The sequence below is a fragment of the Miniopterus natalensis genome, chromosome 5, assembly GCF_054644295.1.
Source record: "Miniopterus natalensis isolate mMinNat1 chromosome 5, mMinNat1.hap1, whole genome shotgun sequence".
Lineage (NCBI taxonomy): Eukaryota > Metazoa > Chordata > Mammalia > Chiroptera > Miniopteridae > Miniopterus > Miniopterus natalensis.
In genome coordinates this window covers 20,423,396-20,444,304 of record NC_142085.1, presented here as the reverse complement: position 1 = coordinate 20,444,304, position 20,909 = coordinate 20,423,396, and the positions used below count along the sequence as shown (strand labels likewise).

Sequence of the window (20,909 nt, the reverse complement as noted above, 5' to 3'; positions counted from 1 at the left end):
AGGCATCAGATGCAAGCAGACAGCAGAGGCTGGAGGTTATCTCAGCAATTGTTTGGGCCTCCCAGTGCCAGAGGTGCTCACACATGCAGCTTCCTGGTGAAGTCGATGGATGAGAGGCCACGGGGAGGCCACCTCTGGGGCAGGGACTTCTGAGTAGAAAGCACTAAAGACAGAAGCCAGTCTGATAAGCCCAATGGGTCTGCAGTGGCATGGAATTTTGAAAGCTTCAGATTGGAAACCTTTTGCCTTTTCATTTATTTTTATAGAAGCAAGAAAGGCAGCTGCATTGAAGACAATGACTCATACGTTTTTGCTGTACTGCTTATTGTTTCTTCTGCCCACAGAGTCCTGCAGGACATTATGCCAGGTAAGAGAAGGGAAGTGGGAGCACGAAATGGTTGGGTAGCGAACGGAAACTAAAACCCAGCTCTAGGTTATCTGAGCTGAAGTGTAGGGAGAGGATGGTGGTAGATGGTTCAGCCAGAAGAAATTGCAGTTGCAACTACACATGTACAAAACCCATTTAGCCAAGAGTTGCAGATTATTTTCCCATCAACTTTTTCTATAAGTTCCTGAGATGCAGTGAGGCTGAAATGATTTAAGGGTGATAAACTCTTCTTTTTATATCCTTTGGTGATGAGCTTTCAGTGGCTTGTAACTAGGGCCACTTCCTCAGGGGCACTTAAAAATATGGGTGTGGTGAGGGTGAAATACTGACTAGGAGATATTTAATGGCATTTAGTGTAGGCAGGACCTAGGAATGGCCTGGCCCAGTAAAGCATTGTCCCACCCCAAATGGCATCTGGTTTGAGAAACTTGATAGTGACCACCACAGATGGGCTGGAAGGGGCAAAGAGCAACTCACATAGGTAATCGCTAATCAAGGTCTAACTGGAATGAAGTTTGTAGCAATGCACTTTTTGTACATTTTGTGGGGCAGTGAGCCCTATGCCTCTCTCTGGAAGATTTCTCCTCAGATTACAAGTCATTTTAATTTTCCTATTAGTTACTTATTTAAAATAAGATATGGAGAATCCCCCAACACTGAATGGGTGCCTCGTTTCTGGGATAGATTGGAGACCCCTTCAGAAAGACCTTTTCCAGGAGGCATCCCAACCCCACAGCAAGGTACTATTTCCTCCTTTCATTTTCTCATTCATATTTTCCCACATGACAGAATTAGAAAAGTAGTGAGAGCATTGGAGGTTAGCGTTGTTTTCTTGATTATTGGGGATCACCTCACCAAGAACATTCCATCCTTTTATTTTTACTAAGCAAGTTGCTGGATGCTGAGCTTCTGGGTGCTACACCTCTCTTGACCTGCTTACTCACTCAGGCAGCTCCACAGGTTTAGCAGGTAGCAGGTTTTGAAGTGGGGTTTTTTTTTTTTGTTTTTTTTTTACAGTATTATGTTGAGGATTGTAGGTATCTGAAGCTAACATAGCTCCTATCAGATGCCGGGAAGAAGTGAATGGGGTCCTTTACTTAAGAAGGCAGAGTTTTCCAGAATTCCTTGTAAACAGCATACCACAGCCTTCTGCCCACACATCTGATTAATATACTGTGACTTCACTGTAGTCTGTTTAAGGCGCCAAGTATTATCCAGAGTTGTCCACTTTTATGTGCTTTATTGTGGTGGAGTGGAGATCATGACCCTCTCAAGATGGGCGTAGGGCATCTTGAGAAGCTTGAACTTCCATACGCCCTCCTCTGCCTTCTCCACTTGGACGTGGGTTGACTTGGTGGAAAGAGCAGTGTTGTAGGAGTAGGAGAGCGAGTTCTCACCCCAGCTGTAAGGGGAACACCCTGCATGGCCTTGTGCAAGTCACCTCATCTATCAAAGACTCACTTTCCTTATCTGTAAAATAAGGGGGTTGGGCTGGTTGATCCATAGGGTCGTTTAGAACTTCAAAAATATTATTTTAGAATTCTTATTTGGTGGAAGGCCTTTAACTCTCCAATGTATGTAACAAGGCTTGATTCTCTTGGTTGTGAAACGAGAAGTCACCTTACCACAGTATTTTGGAGGGTGTTGTATTCCATGAATCAGAGACGCCTTCCTCACAGAACCCAAATGCTCAATTCAGATTCTCCATAAATTCTGATTTGGTAAAGAAAATGGAAGATTCAGTGTTGTTTCTTGATATCATAGAGATAAACAATGTTGTGAAGAAGAAAGGGATGTGAACTCCAAGTGTCAGTCACGCAGCTGTCATTGAATTTCCAGTTCCTTCCCCAGTGGCTGAGATCTAGGATTGCAGGTTGGAGTGACTCTATCAAGGCTCTTTCTAGCCCCTAGAGAGAAAACTTCTGGGGAAGGAACAGGAAGATTTAGACTCACTGTCCACACACATATACACATACATACATGCCAGTATATACGTACATACTAATATGTATGTATACATTTGTGTACTTACCTAGCTACTTAGGGGGATATAAAGAAGCATAATACACAGTCTATGTCCTTAAGAAACTTAGGACTTAATTGTGAAGATAACATGCATATATAGAAAGGATTAGATAATAAGACAGCAGGTCAGGTGAGTATATGCCAACCATTGAATGAGTGGTATGGTGACATGGATAATAAATTTTGCAGGAGCAAGGGAGGAAGAGGTGTATCATCTAGAACTGGGTCAGGAAAGACTTCTTAGAGGAGGCAAACTTGAGCTTTGTATTTAATAGACATTCAGCAAGTCCATTTTTAGAGAATAATAAGGAAAGCTAAATCTTAAATACCACTTACAATATTACAGGCCCAGTTCTAAGTGTTTCATACATGTTCTCATTTATTCTTCATAACAATTATCTGAGTCCAGATTATGAAATTATAGTACTATAATTCCTATCTTGTTTTATGGATGGGGAAACTGAGTCTCAGGGAGATGAACTTTCTCGGGGTCTCGAGTGGCAGCGTTGGGATTTGAACCCAGACCTCTGTTCCCAGCTACCTCCTGACCACAATGTGACACTGCTTCTCAGTAAAGGGTACAGTATCATACAGATGGGTGGGAAAGAGGGGCTTTTAACCAAGAGATGTGAGAATGCTTATGGTAGGGGGAAGCTGGGTTTTGAGGGACCCTTCTTAAAAAAAAAAGAATACAAAATTACAAATTCAAAATTTAGGGAAAAGTGAATAGTTAGAACGAGAAAAAGAATCATAACAAACTTCAAATTTAGAAGTGCTGAAGAGTATTACATTCAATCATTACTCAGCATTATGCAGTAATACATTCAATAAAATAACAATATTTTTATTAATGAACCACCCACATTTTTGTTCCTACATTTTTGGCTGCATATTTGCATGTTGATAATTTTTTTTTTTAAATATATCTTTATTGATTTCAGAGAGAGGGAAGGAGAGGGAGAGAGAGATAGAAACATCAATGATGAGAGAGTCATTGATCGAGCCCACACATCGGGCATGTGCCCTGACTGGGAATCGAACCCCGATCGCCTGGATCCTAGGTCGACGCTCAACCACTGAGCCACGCCCGGCCGGGCGCATGTTGATAATTTTATAACTTTTTCTGTATTCAGAGAATAGAAAGATTATTCAGTCTTTCCTCTAGCATTGCTGATTAATTTTATTACTCTAGTTTAGAAAAATAACTTTCAGCTTCTGAATTCATTGTCAGTAATGCCATGTAAATATGTAGAACTCTTGTCAAATTTGGGAAAACCTCTAGCAAGTTTCTTTCGTGTATGACCTACAGGGCCTCATGGCTCTTAGAACCTTCTTGTTCTGTGACTAATTGTAAGTGCTCCTAGAATTAACGCCTCTTATGCATTGATGTCCTCGCTGTAATGCAGAAATGGCTACAAACTGTAGAAGTACTATTGAACCCAGGCTAAATGTCTCCCCAAGTCAGCTCCTACTTGTCCAGATTCCATAAGTAGCTACAGCCTCTCTAGTGCTGTCCAAAATGGGGGAGTGTGTGAAGGAGGGGGAGTTGGATTGGCAAAAAATAATGGTCTGAACAGATTGTGGTGGAAGAGTTTTGCTTTGGACAGTGGAATAAAACATACCCTCATGTGAACCCATTGTCAGTCCTCTCTCAGTGCTTTGGAGGGGCCCATACAAGCCATGGATGCTGAAGCTTAGCCTTCTTTAACCTCACAGTAAACCCACCTCATGACTTACCGTTTAGATAGAGTGTAGTTCACGTTTGCTGGGGTGGAAGAAGGGCTCCTCCTGAATAGCAGTGGGAGAGGTAGCTGCCCAGGTTAAAGGGAGAATGGGGTCCTGGGACACACTCCCTGGTCTTAGTTTTGGTGGGGTCCTGGCATCATAGCTGATGAAGATGTGGTTGTTGGCTGCTGACTAAAGTGAATGATTGGGCTGGCTTATCACCAACTGATTTTAATGTGAATTTTTATTTTCCCTCTCTAGGCTGCCAGCAAAAGCAAGGAGAAGGTGACTGCCAGGCCACACGGTATGTTGGTAGCAGTTACTAATCAAATGAAAGTTTTATTTTCCATCTGTTATCATTGAGGGCCATCCTCGGTCCTGTCTTATGGCATGGCAGGCGGGACTGTTGATGGCTCGCATCAGGACTTCCTTTTTATTTTTCTCATATTAAATTATACCTTTGGCCTCCGCTTCCCTCTCCTGCCAGCTCCCTCTGCTCCATCCTGGTCTGGGGGGTTCTTTACTATAAATCCTTGGATTGAGCCAACTCAGACTGGGGCAGTGGCTAGCACAAGGCTCTGAGAACTCGCTGATGACATAACTGATTATAAAGTTTCAGAGTTGGGAGGTTTCTTAGAGAACATCAGGTACAGTGGCTTGCAAACTGTCCCCTCCTCTAGGGGACTGAGGAGGTACTCAGGGGGTTCCTGTGGGGTGCGAGAGGGACCTAGGGATTGAACTGTGAGCTCTTCCTGCTCACTTTAATTGGGCCAGTTACACTTTTATCTATTTTCTACATTTGAGTTCAGAGTAAGATTTTGTTGGAAACAATAGTAGTTTGTCACTGAAATATGACGATCACTGATCTACTTCAATCTTCCTCCATTTTTCAAAGAAAAGATACCCGATGTCCACAGGATTTATGTGCCTTCATGCGGTGACACCTTGGTGACTGGCCCATGAAGCCCAGAGTCCATGCCTCTCCATCTGATTCTGATGCCTTTTATCGTCCCAGGTGCATGCGATGGTGTCTGTGTGGACAATTCCCACTGCAGTCAGCCTTGCCCTCCAGACGCTCCAGGAAACATGGGGTTTTTATGTAGGCGAAAGAAATGGCATAAGATCACTGATACCTGCCAGACTCTTACCGCCTTAAACATCTTCGAGGTAATAACGTCTTTTCTCTCACATGCAAAGGGGAGCCCCAAACTAGCAACACACGTTGCACTCAATAAGAGAGAGGGACAGCGCCAAGCAGGGTGGTAGGTAGGAACGCTTGCTGCTGAATACATAAGCTCCTACCTGTCCTTGCTCTCTACACTAGAATGGCATTCTTAACTTCGGGCGTCTAAAAGTTCCCCCTCCAGTCTTCCACACTTTTCATGACACAAAGAACCTAGAGCTAGGTCAGAGCTAGAAGAGCTGTCTAGAATGGTCACAGCTTCTCCACTTTCACTCTTAGCTCTTTAATATCCCGAAGCCTGGCTACTCAATCTGTCCTTTACTGACCGGCAGCACAGGGCATCTTTGAGAACTTTCAGACACGGGGAAACTGGGCCCCACCTGCTGCATCTGAATCTGCATTTTACCACCATTCCCAGGTGACTTCTCTGCTCAGTAAAACATGAGAGAGACGACCTAGAGGGAAGGACTTCATTGTCAAACAAGGGAGCATGTTCCCATGTATACTTAAGTAGTTATACATTTTTAAAAATCAAATTCTAGTAAATAAAATCAGGTCAAATATTATTTCTTCTCCCTTTGTTTTTTTTTCTCCTCTGTCTAGCAGGGACTTCACCTTTCTCAAGTTCAGCTTCTGATTCAGTCAGGGGAGTCATTGCTTTAGCATTTCCTCTGTCCTAGCAACATTCCCACCCCCTGTTTTGGGACATGGCCAGGGAAGGCAGTGGGTGCTATACCTGAAGTTCCCCTACCAGACTTTCAAAAGGCAGCCCACCCCTGATTTGAAGGACCTAGGCAAAGATTAACATGGGGACCCATATACCATGTGTCTTAATATTTAAATGTTTTAAATCAAGTCTTCAAAATGCTAAATAAAGTAGAATCTGTGAGCCTCCCATTCTAGAGTCCATCCTCCACCTCAGAGGTGGTGGAAGGCCAAGGCCACACATCCTTAAGCCTGAACACAGGTGTCCCTTCGATACATCTCAGGTCTACGGGTGAGCACACTGGTGGCCTGGGCCATCCTTGGCCACACAGACTTAGGGAAGGCCCTGGAAATGGGCTTGCAGTGCTTCAGTAGAACACTTGGGTATCTAGAAGCGAGGACATGGCTTATCTGAGTAGGCATATCCTCTAGGCCACGGGCTCCTTGACCTCCGAGAAGGGGCAGCAGGGAAAAAGGGGTCCACTAAAGCAAGGTTTGGCAATTTTATTCTGCAAAGGGCCAGATAGTAAATATTTTAGGCATTGTGGGTATTATGGTCTCTGTTGCAACTACTCAACTCTGCTATTGTAGCAGGAAAGCAGCCATAGACAATGCGTACGATGAACGAATACAATGAGTCCCAACAAAATTTTATTTACAAACCACAGGCGGCCCACCTGGGGCCATAGTGTGCCACCCCTGCTTTAAAGTGTGGGCCCCAGAGCCCGCATCTGTGGGAAATACCACCTCTCACTATTTTTAGTCAGTCTTCTTTCTTGGTGTTCCAGCTGATTCATCCAGATCTAGTTCAGAATTTCTTTTTTAAAAAAATATGCTTCTGTCTGACGCTTTGCCCCTTGGGAAGAATGAAACATAAGTTTAAGTGACACTAGAGATATACTTATATGCACAGTATATATGCACAGAAGGGGTGTGAAGTGGTTTGCTAAGGATCACAGTTGCTATTTGGATGTAGGGGGTCCAGGAGTAGGCACTGGCAAGCCTGGCCTTCCATTTTCTGTTCACACACTTGGGTACTGCGCAGGTTGCTCCATAGCAGATGTGACTTTGACAATGTAAAAGAGAAAAACATGATGCAATATACAGTTGTGTAATAAGGCTGTCCTAGATTCTAGTAGAGGTACTTTTACTTTGAAAACCAAAGTAACATGATAAAACAAAACAAACTTACTTTTTGCCATTTCTTAGGAGGATTTTCATACAGTCCCATCAGTTCAAGGAGGTAAGAATATAAGTCAATATATCAGAATGTCTGAGACCATTGCAGATAGGTTGATGCAGAAGTGTCCGAAGGATTTGTCCTGTGTCCTCAGCAACATTCAGCGCTCCCCCCGGATTCCAGGGAACATCGCCGTCATCGTGCAGCTCCTCCGCAACATATCGGCCATGCTGTCCACAGACGTGGACGAAGCGAAGATGCAGGTCAGTGGCCTTGAGCGCTTGGAGGGCATTTGTGTTTTTTGGGGAGAGGGATGGGAAAGGAAGGCAGGTTAGTTGGAGAGACCGTGTCTTTCACCTCAGTATCCCCAATACCAGGTAAGTGCTTGAAATAAATCTTCATTGAAGAAAAAAATGAGTGGAAAAAAGTGGATACAATCAATAGACATTCAGAGAGCACTTGCTGGGTGCCCGGTTGTGAGCTTTCCCAATGTGTACTTTGGCTACTGCAAACCTCTAAGGGCCATTCCAGGTCCTGCAGAGAGAAATGCTTTTACTTTCGAGTCAGAACAGGTTGCTAAAATGGAAAACAGCCCGACCGGGTGTGGCTCAGTGGTTGAGCGTCAACCCAGGATCCAAGCGATTGGGGTTTGATTCCCGGTCAGGGTGTGGGCTCGATCCCCAGTTGGAGGCGTGCAGGAGGTGGCTGATCAATGACTCATCATTTATGTTTCTCTCTCTCTCTCCCTCTCCTTTCCTCTCTCTGAAGTCAATAAATAAATAAATAAATAAATAAATAAATAAATAAATAAAATAAAATGATCTTCAAAGTAGAGGATATTAGAAAGGAGGTTGAGCCCCTGGGGTCAGTTTCCAATCTGGCATATTCCTGTACAGTGCCCCCCAAACAGTTGGGATTCAATAGATGTTAATCACACAGTGGATGCTCTGACCAGGGTAAGCAAATTGCTAGTTTCACCCAGGTGTGAAGAGGAACTGCCGGTGGCGATAAACACGGTGAAGGCTGCCCACCCGCCTGCCTCACAGGAAGGCATCACATAAGCAGGAGGGCAGCAGCCCCCCTGCAGCTCCCTTGCAGCTCTCTTGCAGCTCCCTTGCAGCTCCCTTGCAGCTCTGCCCTCCAACTCAAACCTGAGCGGCATGTGAGTCACCTGGTGATCTCATTAAGATGCTGATTCGGATCCTTTAGGTCTGGGATGGGGTCCGAGATTCTATATCCTTAAGAGGTTCCCAGGGGATGCCTATGTTGCTGGTTGCAGGACCATGCTTTATAAAAGTGAAGCTTAAACTTCCCTGGCACGTTCTGACAGTGGCTCGGCACTAATGTGGGTTCTTTGTTGACAGAGTTACAGCATCATGGCCAACCACATTCTTGACAGCAAAAGCATCTCCAACTGGACCTTCATCCCTGAGAAAAACAGCAGCTGCGTGCTGCTACACTCAGTCAACACCTTTGCGAGAAACCTAGTCACCAATAAACATCCCATTGACATATCGGATGTCTTCATTCATACTATGTGCACCACCATATCCGGAGATAGCAACGGGAAGAATTTAACTTTCTCAATGAGAGTTAATGACACCCGAGTCACTGGGAGGGTGCTGATCAGCAGAGATGAAGTTCAGAAGGTGCGTTCTCCTTCTCAGGTCGTCAGCATCGCCTTTCCAACTCTTGGAGCCATCTTAGAAGCCAGTCTTCTGGAGAATGTCACTGTGAACGGACTTGTCCTGTCTGTCATTTTGCCCAAGGAACTTAAGAGAATCTCACTGATTTTTGAAAAGATCAGGAATTCAGAGGAGAGGAGGGCACAGTGTGTTGGCTGGCACTCCTTAGAGAGCAGATGGGACCAGCACGCCTGCCAAATGATTCAGGAGGACTCCCAGCAGGCCGTTTGCAAATGTAGGCCAAGCAAGTTGTTTACCTCTTTCTCCATTCTCATGGCACCACACACCTTGCGGAGTCCCATCCTGACTTACATCACATACATAGGCCTGGGCGTCTCTATTTGCAGCTTGATCCTTTGCTTGTCCATTGAGGCCTTGGTCTGGAGCCGAGTGACGAAGACCGAGATCTCATTTTTACGCCACTTGTGTATCGCTAACGTTGCGGCCACCCTGCTGATGGCCGATGCGTGGTTCATCGTGGCTTCCCTTCTGAGTGGTCCGAGGATACACCACAATGGATGCGTCGCGGCAACATTTTTTGTTCATTTCTTTTACCTTGCTGTGTTTTTCTGGATGCTTGCTATGGCACTTCTTATCCTCTATGGGATCCTGATTGTTTTCCACACACTGCCCAAGTCTGTCCTGGTGGCATCTCTCTTTTCGGTGGGCTATGGGTGCCCCTTGGTCATTGCTGTTATCACAGTTGCTGCCACTGAGCCTGGCAAAGGCTACCTACGGCCTGAGGCCTGCTGGCTCAACTGGGACATGACCAAGGCCCTCCTGGCTTTTGTGGTCCCAGCTCTGGCTATTGTGGTAGTAAACCTGATCACGGTGACACTGGTGATTGTCAAGACCCAGCGAGCTACCATTGGCAGCTCCATGTTCCAGGAGGTGAGAGCCATTGTGAGAATCAGTAAGAATATTGCCATCCTCACACCGCTGCTGGGACTGACCTGGGGATTCGGAATAGCCGTAGTCATCAACGATAGCTCCCTGGTCTTCCACATACTCTTCTCCTTGCTTAACGCTTTCCAGGTAAGTCTAGATGTTTCTGACCAAGTTCAAAACGAGAGAATTCAGGAAAAAGTTTTGTGATCAGAAGGTTGTGCCATCGCATTGATTTACAAAAGACAATGGACTTGGAATAGCTGATTGGGTCAGGAAATAAGCTTCTGTTTCAGAAAGGCCTGGATTCAAATATTGACTCTCTCATTTACTAATGTGTAACATTCTCCTGGGATATTTGCTTAACCTTTCCAAGCCATATTTCTCTCACTTATTAAAAGAGTATAATCTGCTGGCTTTATAGGAGTATTTGAAAAAGAAAATAAAACAGTGAATGGGAAAGCACAAAGTATTAAGATCACAAGTAGCCTAACTGTAGACTGAGTTTTAACTAGTTTAGAAATTAAACAATACCACTCTGCTAAATCTAGGTATGTAACTGGAAGTATTTACATATGCACATTTATATTTTATTCCATTTAGAATGTTTAGTTGACCATTGGAAACCATCTTATTTTAGTGAAGCCAGCTAAATCATTTCCTCTATACTCTCTTACTTCACCTCTGAAAATTAAAAAAGTTCATGTTTTCATGTATAGCCTTATCAAGTTTTCTATGTTTATATACAAACACTTTTTCACATAATATAATATAGGGGTTAAAAACAATGTGTAGTATTTTACAACTTACTCTATCACTTAAAAATATATCCCAGTATTTGCCAGGTTACTATGGATATATATATGTCTCTTTAATGGCTGGATAGTATTCAATATTCAACAATTCCCTTCTTGAATAATTTTTTTTTCCAGTTTTTTTCTGTCACCTTGTAGAAATGAGTCAGAGCTTATTATGTTGAATGTTAAATATGTAAATAACAACTAATTGAAAAGAAAGCTTTTATTTTTCTGAAGACTTCTAAATGATTTTTTTTCCTAAATGTATGCTAATTTGAAAATAAGCTTATTTTCAAATCAATATTTTACCTAATGAAGAATAGAAATTTTAAGTCCAATATTTTCTCATTTTTCTCTTTCAGAGCTTAGGTATAAATGATTTTATTCACTATAAACGTTTTGATGTCTTTGAGAACAATGTTAACAGTAATCGAGGTGTCTAATCTTTTGAATCTGTTGTTGTTTTTGTGCATTTCTATAGAATATATTAATTGTATCCTGCACTTTTTGTGTAGCTCTTAATAATTATCAGTTCCTTTACCCATGTTTATGTAGCTAGTCGCTGATAGGACTGGGATGAAAACCTAGTGTTCCTACATTTTTGTTCAGCATATTCCATGGCTATTTATCATGAACTTAATGAGTTCGTGTCTTACTTCTCAGCATTTTCCTTTCCTTGTCGCCCTTGGGGCCATCTTAACTGTGTTCTTTGTTTTGGATTAGGCTGTGAGCACTTGTATTTTGGTATCATAAGCTCTTTTACCTGTCAAAACAGGATTAACTTGTAATTTAAAGTGAGTTTCTGCCTTGACACCCGGCAAGGAGGAGGGTGGGGCCCAGCTAAGTACCAACACCAGGACGGTGAGAAGCTGAGAGCAGGGTTTGGGTCAGGGCCAGACATCGGTGTGCTGAAGCTGCCTTGCTGGCTCAGGAGAGCTGGCTACTATATTTCCAGGAATTTTGAGAGCTGCTTGTAAACACAGACATCATTAACTTATGTAGACTTACAATTAAGTAAATTAGATTGAAAATGAAAGTAGAACATCATCAAAACGAATCACTTCCTAATTGTTTTTCTGCATTTTACTCTGCTCTTGAGGTTATTTGCATCTACTATATCTGCATGGTGGAAGTGCTGTGTAATGATGTAGTCTTCTCTTCCATCAGTGATGTCACATTGCTAGGTTTAAATCAACCATGGTGGGAGTATTTAACCCTGGAGATTGGCAAGTGCTGCAAATTAGCAGGTTGATTGCTAGCCTATCAGTGGGTGAAGGAGAGAAAGGAGAGCCATAGATCCAATGAGGTGGGAGACAAAAACAACTGAGCAGAAAGAAACCGGATGAGCGAAATCTTAGTATGTACTGAGATGAAGGCAACTGAGGTTGATAAAGCAGGTGGGGAAGAAAGACTCATAAATATACAGTGAGATCCAGAAAGTGTAGGAGAAAGGCTCTGAAAGATTTCCTGGTCCTACGCCTGTGGAAGCGCTGCCAGTGGTTTTAAATCTCAACCACCCCCTTTACTAGGGAAGGATTATTATAGAGGGTGGGGCAAAAGTAGGTTTACAGCTGTGAATATATGAAACACAGAGTTTATTCTTGTATCATTACTTATCAATTATTGTATTATTTTCCATATGAACAACTGTAAACCCACTTTTGCCCCACCCTGTACAGTCAGTTGCTGCCTTGAATGCTACTTTGTCAATCTGCAGCTTCTAGTTGGTATCTTCTCTTGTATTTACTGAGAGTGCTTGTGGGCTGGGTAAGGTTTGGAGACTCCATATAATACTGAGTTGCTTACGAACAACAGGAATTTATTTCTCAAAGTTCTGGAGGCTGCAAGTCCAAGATCAAGGCATGAGCTGATTCGGTGTCTTTCGAGAGCCTACTTTCTGATTTACAGCTGGGCAGCTGTCTTCTCGCTATAACCTCACATGGTGGAAGGGGCAAGGGAGCTCTCTGGGGCCTCTTTTATAAGGGCACTGATCTCTTTCATGAGGACTCCACCCTCATAATCTAAAGACCTCCCAAAGTGCCTCCAAATACCTTCACATTGGAGGTTAGGATTTAACGTATGACTTTTGTGGGGACACAAACCTTTAATCTGTGGTAGTAAAGCACATATTTTAAAAGTTGGGAGAATACCTTAGGATTTATCTGCTCAAATTGTGCTTTTTCTACTAAAAGAAATGGGAAGAAGTTGCTACCTGTGAATTCATCTCAATTAGAAACTAAACTTTATGACTAATATTTTATCCACATTTTCTGAATGAAAATGTGTAACTTTTTCCAATGAGGCATGGGCCAATGAAAAGGGATTGTAGTGAGATATTTCCCTGTTACATATTTACAGCTATACAGATGCAGATTGTATAAGAAAAAAATTAAACACACACATAGATACAGACACACAAACAAATACACAGAGATACCACATTTATTGAGTATTTATTTTGTGCCAAGCATTATGCTAAATGTTGCAGATATAAATATAACTAGTCCAACTTCAAGAAATTGAAAATCATTCAAGGAGATAAATTTATCTTAGTCCTTTAGCCAAAGGGATGTATATTTGTGGAGGAAACAGGCTAGAATTGTGGTTCCCAGATCTTTTAAAAATTTAATTCTTGGGCAAAATTCATGGAGATTCTGGTTTAAAATGTATCCTTAGTGCCAAAAACAGAATGGGATGTATTTGTCCTAAGCATCTGTATACAAATGATACTTTTTAACCTTCTGTATCATGCCTTCAAAGGCATTTTCTTAGTAGACCAATGACAGATTTCAATAGTTATAGGCTAAGGGAGTCACACAAAAAAGCAACCTGATGGAGGCTCTCCAAGCTTGGAGCACTTGCTAGACTGGCTGAACGAAGAAGTGTATTTTAGTATGTTTAGGGCAATGGATGAGCTGCATGGCCATCCAGGCAATTGTCCCTGTGAAGTTCTCCACCCCTCAGCTGAGCTTTTGCAGATCATGGCAGAAGTGGGTTTGGTATTGTTGCTGCTGAGGACAACCTGGTGAGTGAATACCTGAGTGATCACATTTTTTAAAGAGAGATTTTGTCTAATCAATGTTCCATCACATTTTGAAAGTTTAGTCTCTGAGCTTCCTGTTCCTTATTTGCAAAATAGGATGAATACTTTTCCTTCTTCTGGGGTGGTTTTGTGCTATGACATATGAAAAAAAATTAAAAACTCAAATGGCCTATAATGGGGCCTGGGTTTGTTATGGATGATAAGACATATGAGAGCAAATTAATTCCCTCTGTATCATATTTGGAGCACTTATTTCTGAGCACCCATTATGTGCTTAGAAACTCAATCTGTTTGGGGTTTTAGTTTTTCTGATGATCCATACACTTGATTTTTCTTTGCAAATTTTATAAGTTTTTGGTTGTGGATGGGGGAAGGAGGTTGAGGGTATTAAGTAAAACTGAGCATGGATGCTTTTTATTTTTTTTCCTGTGGAACTTTCTTTCATTACTAATTATTCAGGGATTATAAGGCTGCTTATCCATTGCTTAACATCTCTTCTGACTCCTGCTTGCACCATTATATTCTGGTGACCTGTACAGCTCCTGATAAATGCAAAACACTTTTATTTTGCCCAAATTAAAAATAAATTTGTATAATATATTTATATGAATCAAGGACCTTGATCTGGTTGGTTTACTGAGGTACCCCTAGAACAGTGGCTGGCACATGGGAGATGCTCTATCAATATTTGTTGAATGGGTGCATGTAGGTGTTGTGATCTTAAAATGAGTCAAAGATTGAACCAAATGGTCCTCATTTCAGCTTTCTTTTTATTAATTTTATCAGTTTCAGAATAAGAACTGATCATGAATGCTGATATTATTATTATCAATATTATTTTATAAATGGCTCTTGTCCCTTCTCACTTCTCAGGGCTTCTTCATCTTGGTGTTTGGAACAATCCTGGATCCAAAGGTACTATAAATCCTTCATTTTTTTTCTGCATTAAGAATACTTGAACCTGAAATGCTCATTTGTAAAGCCCACCTGTTGAGGGTCTTTCACCTCAATTATTTGTGCAGACACTAACAGGACATCACTGTTCTTTATGATGCAAGTAATATTGGCCATCTTTCAAGCTCTTATGGGGCTAAGCATATTATGTACATTGGCTCGAATTCTTAAAACAATCTTGGGTATTCCTATTTTCAGTCTTATGAATGAGGAAACAGACTCAGAGTGATTAAGTAGCTTGCTACAGAAGCCCACTCTAACTAGTAGAAGCAGAAAGGAACTTATTAAATCTCACAGTATCATCTTTGGGAAGATCTTTCTTTGGCTTGGAGACATGGAGGCTACACACCAGGAATAGTTCCCAATTCACAGCACAGAATTGCTCCACATGCAACACTTTCCCTACTTTGCTGGGCACAGAAGCACAGCTCACCAAGCCAAGGCCTGTTGGGATCCACTGGCACCTGCTTCTTGAGTTGTCACATCTGAATGAACGGCTGAGTCCAGGTCACATGGCTGCATCTGAGCTGCAAGGGAGGCTGGGAAAGTGGGTTCCTGGCTTCTACCTTAATGAGCAATGGGGTCAAGGAAAGGAATTCTCCCAGCACAGAGAATTTGTATCGGTAGTGGGTGGTGAAAACAAATAAAATCTAAACAAATGAACAAAACACCAAATGTTTGCTTAGGCTTCTAAAATCACCCTCTTTCCGTTGGGCTATACTGTCTCTTGAAATGACAGCCTCTCAAATGTAGATGCAAACACCTTCAGTGAAGGGTTTATTGTTTAATTTTTAATTAATTAATTAATTTTACCACCAATGCTATTCTACTAACAAGTTAATATGCAAAGCTCATAAATAAAAAGGCATTTCACAATGGTCCTTTCATTTTCTCATAAGGATACCATAACCTGATAAAAATTATTTAGAGGTTAGAGTGCTAGGCTTTTAGTCTTGAGATTTCTGTGTACTAGCTGCGTGCCATTGAGTTCCTTAACTCTCACAAGCCTCAGATTCCTCAAAGGGAATGCAGAGGTAATGATACTTTCCCTGCCTTTTCTCTAAATTATGGTAAAGAACAACAAAAATTTTGCACGTGAAAACACAAAGAAAGCATTTAAGTTATTACGTATTATTATGTTTTTTAATTAACCTAATGCCAAAACTAGTATTTGTAGCCAAAGCAACAGCAGATGCAGCGTTATTAATCAGTGTAGCAGTGTTAGGTGGTGTAAGGTGTGCAAAAAGCTCTAAGATATGGAAGCTTCCATCAGGAGCAAAACTTTTACCTTTAAAATAATGACATAAAAGGTAAATATCGAAAGATGTTATGATTAATTGACAAAAAGTTGTACAGTAGTCCTCTCATATCTGTGGGGAATACTTTCCAAGACTCCCAGTGGGTGCCTGAAACCATGGATAGTATTGAGCCCTATTTATACTCTGTTTTTTTCCCTACACATACATATTTATTTTAATTTACCATAAAGTTTATAATTAAAAAATTAATAACTAATAGGAAAATAGAACAATTATAACAATATACTGTAGTAAAAGTTATGTGAAGTGGTTTTTCCTTTTATTTCTTTATCCAGATAAGAGAAGCCTTAAAGGATCGAGTGACCTCTGCAAAATGGGCCTCCAGAATATCAGAGGTAAAGCCTTCATAGTCCTTTGTGCACCTAAAGGTTTGACAAGAAAACAATGTTGGGGCCTCTGGCATATGGAATGTTGCTAACACTGTCCCTTAACACTCTGTGCTATGGAGTTTTCACCAGTGTTGAGTGAGTGCTCCTCTGAGCTGTTCAAATTCTTTCTGGAGCCCTGGCACCACATCAAAGAGATGAAAGTTGACTTAAACGCATTAGGAGGAGACCCAGGGGTGAAACAGACAAATGAGAGAAGCTAAATGTCTCAGATCCCCGTGGCAGCCCACTAGTTCTTTATGACTCCAATTGGCTGAACCACATCCAAAGCGTGAAAAGTAAGGGAAACAAATTCTGATCCTACACAAAAACTATCTAATAGCTTATTTTCAAGAGGGGCTGCCAGCCATGGTTACTGGACTTGTAAAAAGAAGGTTAGGGGCCTGTCCAGGCACTGGATGGTATACATGCCCTTTCATTTATCACCGCTTCCTATAATTTAGTAACCATGTAGCATTGTTTTGCAAGGTGCAACCCAGGAGAAACTGAAAAAATTTTAAACGGCAGCAAAAGAGGGGATTCAGGGTGGGCCCAGTGAGCATACCCAGAAACGAGGGCGGAGGACATCTAGACCTTCCCAGGCCAACATCCGAAGGGATCCACATGGGCCCGCATGGACTGGTGTTGCCGCAGATTTCCGTGGAGCAGGGTGACGGGTCATTCGAGGGGCTGGGCACCCTGTGGCCCTGGGTGATAGCATTGCCCCCTCCCTATAACCCTCAGCTTTCCATTCCCTCCCCTCACTTTGCGTCTTCTTTCTTCCCTTTATTTTTCTATCCCCTTTTGCCTCACTCTTACCAAAGCTTTGATTTTCTTCCCAGCCCCTGGTCTTCATACTTGGGAGGCTGCTGACCCCTCTACATGCCTTTCTGCTAAAAAATAAACAAAAACAAAGGAAAATAAAAATAAAAAACACCACCACCTACCCCTCTAACCTCTCGCTAACCCCACCATGTTTTTCTGAGAATAAAGCAGTGGTTTTAAAGCAATGGTAATAAAATAAAATAATAAAATAAAATGATAAAATAAAATAATAAATAAAATAATAAACTAAATAAAATAAAATAAAAAATAATAAGTAAATAAAAGCCCTGGCCAGGTGGCTCAGTTGGTTGGAGTGCCGTCCATGCACCAAAAGGTTGAGGGTTGGATTTCCTGTCGGGGCACGTACCTCGGTTGAAGGTTCCATCCCTGTTGGGGTGTGTATGGGAGGGAAACGATTGATATTTCTCTGTCTTTCTCTCTCTCTGCCCCCTTTTCCTCCCTCTAAACATATCCTAGAATGAGGATTAAAAAAATAATAATAATAAAATAATAAAGCAACAGCGCTCAACCTTAGTTGAATATCAGAATCGATCAGGAAGCTTCAAATCCTGTGGCCCGGGCCCCAGCCCTGGAGGTCCTCACTGGATTGCTGGGCAGTGTGGCCTGGGCTTTGGCTGATTCCAACGCTGAGACCCACTCATCGAGGCCTCCTGAAGTGCCCGAGCGTGGTGAACACCTTCCTCACAGCAGCGCCCCTGCTGTAAGTGCCCCCTGCCACCTCCCCTGCTCTGCGCCTGCTCCCACGGAGCACGGCTCCTTTCCTTATGTTTTCAGTATTGATCCCCAGCCACCACGGGGAAATTCTGTTCTTCAGTGCTTTGGAAAGAGTCATTTTTAAAAAACATACGTCAGGATCATACCCAGAACTTTATTATCAGTTTTTGATTATCTGAGTCAGTAGTTTTCAATGGTGGCTGCACCTTAGAAACACCTAGAGGGCCTTTTAAAATACCACATCCTGACCCCACCCAAGAAAAATTTAACCAGCAAGCCTTAGGGGTAAGGCTCAGTCCTTTCGTTAGAAAGCTCCCCAGTGATTCTAAGTGCTGCCAGGGTTAAGAACCGCTGGTATTGGTGCTAAGTACATTTATCTAACTTCTTGCAGCCCAGCCCTCACTCTGCCCACTAGTTTTCTTTCACTGCGGGTAAGTTGCCTCAGCCTGACTCAGAGCAAGGGGGCTTGTCGTTTTCGCCTCTCCTGCTTTGCAGACCCCTGACCACTAGGTGGCAGTCCTCTAAGGTCCCGATTGAACTCCTTGTGACACCTGCCTGGACAGTGTCAGCCCAGGTTCCCAAACCCAGGATAATCAATGTGTTTACCTGTGTTCATTTACTGTTCGATGTGACTAATTAGTCTATGCTCACGTGTAATAATTCTACCAATGAGTTAATGTATTGCCTATCTTAGGCAGCATATACCTAGAACACAGGATATTTTAGGCCCAGGCCCATCACAAGGGGACAACTATAATGCTAAGGATTTCGGCAGGCAGGCTGAAAGGGAGCGATTTGGGGGCTGGGAGACATTTTCGTGTTGATTTCTCCCTCCACTCCACTCAACTGCCTTCTCCCATTTCCCTCCCTAACCAGAGGCGCCTTCCAGAGAGGGAGCCAGGCCAGGCCAAGGAGGGGGCATCTCTCCCACCGGCCTGTTTCTGTGTGGTCAGTGGTTCTAATACAAACAAGGAGAGGGAGAAAGTGAAATGGTAAAAATAAATTGCTGTAGGTCACAAGTCTCCATGTGCTTTGGATAACTGTGGTCATTGAAAACAGGCCAATCATAACTGAAATTATACTTCTCTCTTCAGCAGAACCTTTCTTCTGATTACTCCTGTCACCCCACCAAAGGGCCAAGCTAACCAACCAGGCTACACTCCTAACTTGGGAGGTGAGTGCAAAGCAAGTGGGTCCCCATGTGCATGCCATATATATGCTGTTTCCTTTTTTTTAAAAAATCACAGTTTGATGAGTTCTGATGAGAAATTATTTTTTCTTGATTGAAAGTGTTCTCCTTATGTAATCTGTTCCCATCTGGCTAAGGTTAGAAGTACATTCATACTTCTCATTCTTGCACTACTGAAGTTTGGTTGTCCCTATGAAACAATCAGGCCTGAGAGAGAATGCTCTTAAATTAGCATGGGGTGTACTTAAGAGAGAGTGAGTAGAGGTGCCGGCTCCACACAGCCATTCCCTGTCTTCCTCCTTCGCTTCTCTAGTTCCCCAGCCCCAGGGCATCCTCTTTGATATCAACAATATCCCCAGATGTCCCACTGTGGGAAATCTTTTCCCTCGTGTTAAATGATTAAGAAATTACAATAAACTATGTGAGGCTTTCAGGGGTAATGTAGAAGGGATCATGTTTGAGAGACAGAGAGAGAAACACAGTTAAAATGGAGCCACAGGGGGAAACAGAAATAGAGATACCAAGGGGCATGGCAACTCACTTGTTGGAAGAGAGCCATCCAGATACACAGGCCTGTGCAAAGGGTCTTTCAACCTCTGTCTCCATGTCCCTCTAGATCTAGAGAGAGAAGACAAGACAGGGAGACCAAGGCACCCACAATGGGACACTCACATTCACAGTCAGAGAGAGACATGCAAAGAGAGGCCAAGGGTTGCAGAAAGAGACCCAGAGAAATACAGAAAGAAACAGACACACACAGAGACTCATACAGACACACAGACACACACACACACACACACACAGACACACAGAAACACAGAATGACAGAGACAGAAACTACATATCTCTACATATCTAGAGATACAAAGAGATATGTAGAGAGAGCCCACCACTCCCACCCCAGTATACCCAGGTTCTAGCAGCCTCTGTGGCTGAGACCTTCTGCAACAGCCCAGGGCCTTATACAAAGAAAGGGACATTTCCCAAGAGGAAAGGAATTGTGGTCTAGTTTACAGGAGGACAAGGTTTTTAAGCTTGTTCCCTGGATTCCGGTGGGACTTAATGGGAAGAGGCTCTCCATTCACCAAGGGGGCTTCACCCAAAGGGACTCATATTCCAGAAAGAGTGAACCTACAGTGCAGTTGCTGTGAGTCTTTTGGGTCTTGCTGCCTTAACATTAAAGCTGTGATTTTCTGTTCTTCACAAGGTCATGCATTCCAGGAATGGCAGAGCCCCCAGGAGAAATGTGCTTGTTCCTGTCTTCTTGCCTCCCGGGAGTACGAAGAAAGCCTCCCAGGCTGTGGTGCTGACGGAGGAGGGCAAGACATCGGAAAGGATCGCAGGGCCTCTGTCTATTTCTGGCTGCTAATCGCTTCTTCCTCATCAACGGCGGTCAACATATACATGCCGTTCTGGGCATCCGCATGCAGGGAACAGAAAAAGTGGGCACAGCAGGACCTTAGTCTGGTTGGGGCCTCCAGCTCCAGGCTGTGGGTCATGTTTATCCTCAGGAAGAGCTCTCTGGCCTATCTTGGCAAAGGTGGCCTGGGACGTCACTTGGCTGGATTCTGTGGGTTGCTGAGGGAGGGGCCCTCATGAGTAGTCACAGACAGTTGGGCCATTCTAAGTAGGTCATCGCTGGCTCTTTTTTTTTTTTTTTGTAAAATAGACGTTTTATTTATTTGTATTTAAACTTAAAAACCAACCAGCCAAATTGGTATTATCATGATACAGCAAAATATAAAACATCTTTTACAAATACTTAATAAACAAATTAAGGGACATAGTAAAACAGCAAAAGGGGCAGAGGAAATGAGTAAAGCATATTATAGCTTAACCATTTACCTGAATTGAAGTTTTTAGCAAGCCTCCCGATTCCAGAAAATAGGAATAATCCTTTATGACA

General features: G+C 42.7%; 1 protein-coding gene across 1 annotated transcript; it reads left to right on the top strand.

The window, feature by feature from the left end:
* Positions 1-295: 295 nt before the first annotated feature.
* Positions 296-18,959, top strand: LOC107536812 (putative adhesion G protein-coupled receptor F2P). Its single transcript, XM_087817129.1, has 8 exons — positions 296-367; positions 4,400-4,442; positions 5,154-5,305; positions 7,239-7,469; positions 8,571-9,926; positions 14,490-14,531; positions 16,165-16,224; positions 18,912-18,959. Exons 1-8 carry the CDS (start codon positions 296-298, stop codon positions 18,957-18,959), a joined length of 2,004 nt encoding a protein of 667 aa, XP_087673255.1.
* Positions 18,960-20,909: the final 1,950 nt, after the last annotated feature.

Bases quoted from the DNA above. Each gene is read 5' to 3' on its own strand.
- LOC107536812 (XM_087817129.1), top strand. From the start codon at position 296: ATGACTCATACGTTTTTGCTGTACTGCTTATTGTTTCTTCTGCCCACA. The intron at 368-4,399 runs GTAAGAGAAGGG...TTCCCTCTCTAG, and splicing joins CCTGCAGGACATTATGCCAG to GCTGCCAGCAAAAGCAAGGA. The intron at 14,532-16,164 runs GTACTATAAATC...TTCTTTATCCAG, and splicing joins GAACAATCCTGGATCCAAAG to ATAAGAGAAGCCTTAAAGGA.